The sequence below is a fragment of the Lagopus leucura genome, unplaced genomic scaffold (assembly GCF_019238085.1).
Source record: "Lagopus leucura isolate 7727_CA_CO unplaced genomic scaffold, USGS_WTPT01 Super-Scaffold_100064, whole genome shotgun sequence".
Taxonomy (NCBI): domain Eukaryota; kingdom Metazoa; phylum Chordata; class Aves; order Galliformes; family Phasianidae; genus Lagopus; species Lagopus leucura.
Genome location: NW_024962308.1, coordinates 764534 through 772288, shown reverse-complemented (window position 1 = coordinate 772288; position 7755 = coordinate 764534). Strand labels below are relative to the sequence as shown.

The 7755-nt window shown below is 49.8% G+C and overlaps 1 protein-coding gene across 8 annotated transcripts in view; it reads left to right on the top strand.

Moving 5' to 3' along the window:
* LOC122188462 (excitatory amino acid transporter 4-like) overlaps window positions 1–6846 on the top strand; it is a 30278-nt gene extending 23432 nt beyond the window's left edge. For 5 of the 8 annotated variants that reach the window (XR_006181579.1, XR_006181581.1, XR_006181582.1 and 2 more), the window contains 3 exons: window positions 2545–4102; window positions 4548–4584; window positions 5230–6846. Coding sequence is in view for 2 of the 8 variants with exons in the window: in XM_042886794.1 (XP_042742728.1) it covers window positions 2545–2648; window positions 5230–5261 (136 nt within the window). In the remaining 6 variants the exon portion in view is untranslated. The remainder of the gene's footprint in view (window positions 1–2544; window positions 4103–4547; window positions 4585–5229) is intronic. The other 3 variants (XM_042886795.1, XR_006181578.1, XM_042886794.1) reach the window with 3 other exon arrangements.
* Window positions 6847–7755: the final 909 nt, after the last annotated feature.

Genomic DNA, 7755 nt, shown 5'->3' with positions numbered 1-7755 from the left:
GGGATGGGATGGGATGGGATGGGATGGGATGGGATGGGATGGGATGGAAGGGACTGGCCGGATGAACCTGAGCATCTAACCAGCCACACAGTTCCACTTCTGTCCCTTTTAAACTCTGGGACAAGTGGTTTCACAGGAGCACCCTCAGGAATGAGATTGAAGAATGTTCTGTCTTCTTAAACAAGAAAAATACACCGGCAGTGTTTCCTCTGTTCTTCTGTCTTGTGTATTGCTGGTCTGTAGCCAAAGCAGCCCAAGTCAAGAAAGTAGAAGAAGTACAGGAAGAGTACAGGAATGCCGTCCGGACTTGCAGACGTGGGATCAGGGAAGCCAAGGCGCAGGCAGAACTGAACTTGGCAAGGGACGTGAAAAACAATAAGAAAACCTTCTACAGGTACATTGCCCAGAAGAGACAGGCCAAAATGGGCGTACCTACTTTGGTGAATTTAAAAGGAGAACTGGCTTCAACAGATGAAGAGAAAGCTGAGGTGCTGAATGAGTTCTTCACCTCGGTCTTCACTGGTGGCCAGGATTCTAGTCTTTTTCACGTCCCTGAACCCTGCATCCCCAAACCTCTATGTGGGGACCAAGGAGGTAAATCCCTCCCCACTGTAAGGGCAGAGCAAGTCCGAGAGTGCCTCCTTAGACTGAATGAATACAAGTCTATGGGGCCGGATGGCGTGCATCCCAGGGTCCTGAAGGAGCTGGCTGAGGTGGTTGCCGAGCCGCTCTCCATCATATTTGAGAAGTCGTGGCTGTCAGGTGAGGTCCCGAACGACTGGAGGAAGGGTCATGTCACTCCCATATACAAGAAGGGGAGCAGGGAGGACCCGGGGAACTACAGGCCGGTGAGTCTCACCTCCGTGCCTGGGAAGATCATGGAACAGATCCTCCTGGACAACATGCTCGGTCACATAAAGAATGAGCATGTGATCCGAGACAGCCAGCACGGCTTCACCAAAGGAAGGTCATGCCTAACTAATCTTGTGGCCTTCTATGATGGAGTGACGGCATTGGTGGACGAAGGGAAGGCGACCGATGTCATTTACCTGGACCTGAGCAAGGCCTTTGACATGGTCCCCCACCACATCCTCATCTCCAAATTGGAGGGAAGTGGATTTGATGGGTGGATGACCCGATGGATAAGCAATTGGTTGAAAGGCCGCAGACAGAGGGTGGTGGTCAATGGCTCTATGTCCAGGTGGAGGCCGGTAACAAGTGGTGTCCCCCAGGGGTCTGTCTTGGGACCGGTGCTCTTTAACATCTTTATTAATGACATCGATGAGGGAATTGAGTGCACCCTCAGCAAGTTTGCTGACGACACCAAGCTGAGTGGTGCGGTTGATACGGTGGAAGGAAGGGATGCCATTCAGAGGGACCTCGACAGGCTGGAGGGCTGGGCTCGGGTGAACCTGATGAGGTTCAACATGGCAAAGTGCAAGGTTTTGCATTTGGGCCGGAAGAACCCCAGGCACCTGTACAGGCTGGGAGGAGTGGTCCTTGAGAGCAGCTCGGCAGAGAAGGACCTGGGGGTCCTGATGGACGAGAGACTGAATATGAGCCAGCAGTGCGCTCTGGCAGCTCGAAAGGCAAATGGGATCCTGGGCTCCATCAGGAGAGGGGTGGCCAGCAGGGACAGGGAGGTGATTGTCCCTCTCTACTCGGCTCTTGTGAGTCCCCATCTGGAGTACTGTGTCCAGGTGTGGAGCCCTCAGTACAAGAAAGACATTGAGATTTTGGAAAGGGTCCAGAGGAGGGCGACTAAGATGATCAGGGGGCTGGAGCACCTCCCCTATGAGGACAGGCTGAGGGAGTTGGGCTTGTTCAGCCTGGAGAAGAGAAGGCTGCGGGGTGACCTCATTGCAGCCTATCAATACCTGAAGGGAACCTACACCCAGGAGGGGAGTAAACTCTTCAAAAGGGCTGATAACAGCAGGACTAGGGGAAATGGTTTTAAGTTGAAGGAGGGAAGATTTAGGTTGGATGTTAGGGGGAAGTTCTTTACTAGGAGAGTGGTTAGGCCCTGGAACGGGCTGCCCAGGGAGGTTGTGGATGCCCCGTCCTTGGACGTGTTTAAGGCCAGGTTGGACGGGGTCCTGGGCAACCTGATCTGAATCTGTATGTTTGGTGGCCCTGCTAGGCAGGGGGGTTGGAACTACATGATCCTTGAGGTCCCTTCCAACCCGGGTGATTCTGTGATTCTGTGATTCTGTGAAGTCTGCTCCCAGCCACAGCTGAACAGTGGGAAACAATCTAGTCCAACACTTCCATTCATTCTGGGAGGGGTGCATGAGATCAGAACTGGCTGGAAAAGTTCACACCTCCTAAGATACTGAGTTATCTCTTGCTCTTACCCAGAAAGATTGCTTTCAGTGAGGTACAAAAGTCCTACCTGCTGTTGTAAATGCTGCAGGATATTTTGGTTTGCTGGACTGATGACAGGTTTTCAATATTCAGGCTTATATATCAGGTTTTCTTGAAATGTTCTTCATCCCCTTAGCTGATACAAGAAGTTACATACCACTTTTCTCTCTAATTTTTCAGAGACCGCCTTAGAACGACCACCAACGTCCTGGGGGACTCTCTGGGTGCTGGCATTGTGGAGCATCTCTCCCGGCAGGAGCTGGATGCGCAGGAATGCGAACTCGGTAATTCTGGGATAGAGGAGAAAGAGCAGCCCTGCCAGCAGGTCTGCACACACAGCAACATCCTCAGGCACCCCAGCAGGGAGACAGCGCTGTGAAGTCAGGCAGCATTACACACTCATGCTGTATAAAGCCAAGACTTAAAGCAGAAGTCTTGGGGGCCAGAGAGGAGGACAGAACACGACAGACTTTCCAACATCTACACTGTTCTCCCCAACATGCAGTCTCCCCTGATCCCTTTTATCCCCCATCTCTTTCTGATTGACTTTAAAGAGGAGAAAATTAAATGGCAAAGAAACTTTTGTTCCATGAAAGCCTGGTTTAATCATTCTTCCTGGAGCTCACGAGCTAGACCTGAGTAAACAAGGTGCAGTGGATGAGCTGGACCAGGAGCTCCCTCCATTGTAGTTGAGCTGAAGTTGAAGCATAGTTAATGGACAAGGTGGGCTGGTGACACCCCCCCTACGGACTGGCACCAGGATGTTGGCACGATAACTATTGCTAATCCTGCAGATGCAGAGTAGCAAAGCCTTCACTTGGTCAGTGGCTTCCCTTCAAGATTTTGGCAGCTTCGAGACCTCTGGTGGGCACCAGGGCTCCACTTCGACTCTTCAGTGGCCAGTGCTTGTGAAAAACCAGTGTTCTCCTTGTGTGCACTGCCAGCGTTTGCACAGTGACACCACCGATGCCTCCTGAGGTCTCCTCACCCCTCTGGCAATCCTTCTGGCTGTGGGTACTGAGGTCTTCTATCTCTCAAAAGAAGATGGGACCAAAGAATAGGGACAGGGCTGTGCTGGTTGGCAGCACAGAGGTCAGAATGGCTTTCCATTCATGGAAGCAGTGAATTATGAAAGCAGCAAACAAATAATGGAACGGATCCACTGTCCAGCCTTTGGACCAGTTCTCCTCTCAGCCAAGCTCTGCCGAACAGTTCACTTTGTTTCTTCTAAACATCTCTTCCCTTAGTGAAAGCAGAAGGGGAATTGCAAAGCTTAAGAGCAGTGCCTCCCCGAGCAGCTGGTGCTGCCTGCGTGCCAGGGCTGCTCTGTGCCAGCTGTTTCTCAGCTCAGAGGCAGGGACAAAATCACAGAGCTGTCCTGTGCTCTTCTTGCATTAATTACCTTCATCCATGCTGAAGTGTCGCAGGGAGAATGCTGCTGTCTTGGGCTTTTCTCACACTTAAAGTATGCTTAAGCTGTGCTATCAAAGCTGGTCGGACTGTGCCTGCAGCATTTGCTGCTAAAACAAGAGAAAGGCGACGGTCTGTTTCTCACAAATTTTTATAAGCTTTGATTTTGGAGTCCAATTTTTGAGGCAAAACTGAGCCCTCCAGGCAGAAGGCTGGAACACGTGGTGTGCAGCACTGTTTGTTACTCTCCACATTCAAGTAAAGGATTACGAATGTTCTGAACATCCGAGCAGCTCCTTGGGCAGCAATTCTGGGAGTACAGCTGCAGGTACAATTACAGAAGTGCATCATCTGGGAATGTCTGAAATGCTGAAAGGCAGCACCAAAAGCTGAAATCCAGCTGCCCCAAAAGCTGAAATCCAGCTGCCCAAAAACTTGGCTGCAATGCTGTTTCTACTTAGAAATAGAGCAGTTTCTATGGTTTTCAGAATATATTGGGAAGAAAACCAGTCTTTTATAAGACTTATGGAAAATTGGACAGGAAAAGACCCCCAGACTCCAGGCAGGAATGCAGGCAATCCCAACAGGCCTCTCTGAGCAGTGCTGATCTCCAGGTCATACGCCCCAGTGCATTTTCTCCCCCCTGACATAACCCTCTCCTTGTCACAGTGTAGGAACGTTGTCTCTCATCCTGACTTGGTGAGTGGGATAAGAAATCGTTATCCTCCCCTTTGCATGAATATAATTATGATGTCTGCTCTTCTCCTTTCTAGACTAAACAGAGGCAGTTCTTTCAGTATGCCCTCTCAGGTAAAAATTACTCACAGTCCCATCCTCTGGACTTTTCCCTCTCTGTTCCACACCTTTCTCCAAGTGGATTGAGGACAGCTGGGCAGAACGATCCAACTGAAGATCTATTAGCACAGAGGAAAGAACATTTCATGCACACTGAGATAGAGACCTTGGCTTCAGCTTAGCATGGGTAACAGCACGCTGCTCAGGGGAACTGCTCACAGCTGCAACAAATTCAGGTCTGCTCAGCTTATCTTAAATCCATCAGGTATCCTAGCGAGGTTAGACCTGAACTTTGATGAGATGGCTGTATCTGAAGGCTGGATCTTACCCTAAGAGTTCTAAGGTGCGTTAGCTTGCATCTACAGTGAGCTAGGACAGCACTGGCGTAGCACTGACACGGCTCAGCTGACGTGAGTCCAAACCAGCAGAAAGAACAGACCTTACAAAATCCAACAGCATGATGATTTCACAGCAGCATGACAGCATTGCCTCCACCCCGCTGATGGTCCACGATAATTCCTACTCCATTTTAAGTAGAGCTGCTGCCTAGCCAGTAATTTCCCAGCCTATGTTTGAGCAGTTGATTACTGACTGTTACCTAAAAACAGTAATTTCTATTTATCCTTATTGAATCACATCTTGCTTTTCTTTTTTTTGCAGATTATTTGTCCAACTTCTCAAGAAAGCATTGAATTCTACTCCTGAAGAGACTTCTTGTATATATATATATGTATATAAAGGGCAAACCAAGGGATGAATTGGAAGACAAGGAGAGATGGTTGGATTGGACTCTAGCTCAAATGAAATTAATTCTGGGAAGCCCTACGGCGTGGGTTGTGCAGAGAGGCAGATGAGTTGATCATGAGTGTCCCTTCTGGCTTTGTAATATATGCACATGCTTTCTGGTTTAGAGGTACTGCAGAGGCTCTGCTGATTGTTTCCAAAAGCTATCAGAAAGGATCCTTATGGTAACTTCTCTGAACTCAGCAGGACTCTGACCTGTTTTCAGTTGCTGTTAGCAGATGTAAGCCTGTCACAAAGGGCTCTCATACTGCATTGCATTGGCATCATCTCACTTGTTCCCACCAGGCAGCATGCCCCAAGCCTTGCCATGTGATTTCTTGCCTTCAACAAAAGGTTAACGAGCACAGATGAGTAGATGGCTCCTTTTCCAATCTTGCAGGCCAGTTTGCTGTGAGGAGTTTCAGAATATTTTTTTGCTGTGGTGTCCACCCATGTTGTGGACCAATCTATGATCAGCATTATCCATTTGTTTACAACACCCAAGCAGTATGGTCAGGAATTTGCTTATATATGCACAAATATCTACATGCAGGTGTGTGTGTGCCTATGAATGGGGTGCACACGTACAAACACACACACAATCATTCTGCTGCTGATCCAAGGACAGGCAGTGCTGAACCCTCACTCTGTGAGGTTGCATCCTTAATTTGACACCCAGTGTGATTTGCAAAACTACTCCCATCCCTAAAACAACAGAAACTGTTTGACATTACAGTAATGAGTCTTCTAAAGCAAGGTTTATTAGGAAGGAGCTAATTGTGCTGACTGTGGGCTGTGGCTGCTCCCAGTGCGTACATCCCAAGGTCTCGGGTCCCCACACTGTCCAGCTTTGCAAGGAGGCAAGCTTTCAAGTGCTCAGCCAGGAATACAGAAGTGTTTGTACTCCTTCCAAGCTCAAACTCTGACCTCGTACCAACTCAGCCTTCAGAACTGCGCAACTGAAAACATGAAATCATGTTATCAGCTGTCTTTTTAAGTCATCGGCTATTTGGGAACGTGTGCGGTCTTTTCTTTACTGCAGTACTGCTGCTTCTAGTTGCAGAAACACAGCGAGTTTCTTCTCGTGGCAAATAATTTATCCCTGATGATTGGGTGGGCAATGTTTGGGCTGAAACGGGGAGCTGCTCGATGCACACAGCCACAAGGAGCTCTTGGATCAGGACACATCCCTTCAGAGGGAATTTAGGAGAGCAAAGACATGGGACGCAGGTTTTCACACAGCGGGCCGCAGATTCAGCACATGGTAGTTGTGTTCCTTCAGGGGCCGGATCTGCCCATGGAATCCAGAATCACGAAATCTTTTGCTCTCCGCAGGGGTGAAGGCGGTAACTGGAACTCACTGCTGCAGTGTCGTCGTCGCATTCGGGCAGTTTGACTGTGTTAATTGCCAAGGCCTTTCTTTCCATGCTGTGAGTTTCAGTGTCAATAAAGATAGTTTGCAGATTTGAAAAATAAAGGGAATCTTTTTCCACAGTGCTCCTCCATGACCTTTTTTCCCCCCCCCGCTCTTTTCCCTCAGAGCCGTGACCCCACGAAGTCAGGGATGCCGCGTTCAGCATTGCGTGTTACACGGCCTTATCTGCACGTCTCTGTGCTACAGGTCAAGAGCTCAATTCAGATTTTTACAAGGTCTTTCCCCAAAGCTTTTCCTTTGATGCTGCCTTCTGCGTATGTCTGCTATGGCACAGCAATAGAAAAACAGAAAAAGCACTCCTCCCACTGCTGTGCTACAGGGCCCTGTTCCCCCTCCATCTCATCACCTCCTGCCTGGCTTCCCATGGAGATGGGAGAAAGGGAATGGCTGTGATCCTCATGCTCACACGGCCTAAGTACCATCAGGCACCAACTCAAGAACAACTCATTGCTCTCTTTATTACATGCACAGCAAAAGGCAGCAGCCCCATCCCAGGCAGCACCAGCCCTGCTGTGTCATGGCCACATCACCAGGAGCAGCCACCAGCTCCAGGAACCACACCCCAACTGGCACAGCCATGTCACAACAACACAACATTGGTGGTGCCTCAGTTCCACAGTGAGCTTGGTGTCACAGCAACCCGGAATGCAGACCAGAAGGGCAGTGCCAAGCTGAGGTGGGCAGGAACAGCCCATGGGGATGGATGGGAGCTGCTCCTCTTCTGCCTTGCAGCCACACATGGGGACACAGCGGGACAGCGAGGTGCTCCTGTCCTCACCTGGATTCACCTCTGAACAAGAGGGCCACTCTGCAGGACAGATAAGTCTCTCCCATACTGTAACCCACCTTGGTCCTACAGGACCCTGCAAGCTCCCCAAAGACCCCGTGCTGCAAATCCCAGGTTTTGCCCTGGATTGCTGAAACCTGGCCCCACTGCAGGGCTGGCACCAGACCGACTGACTGCAGTG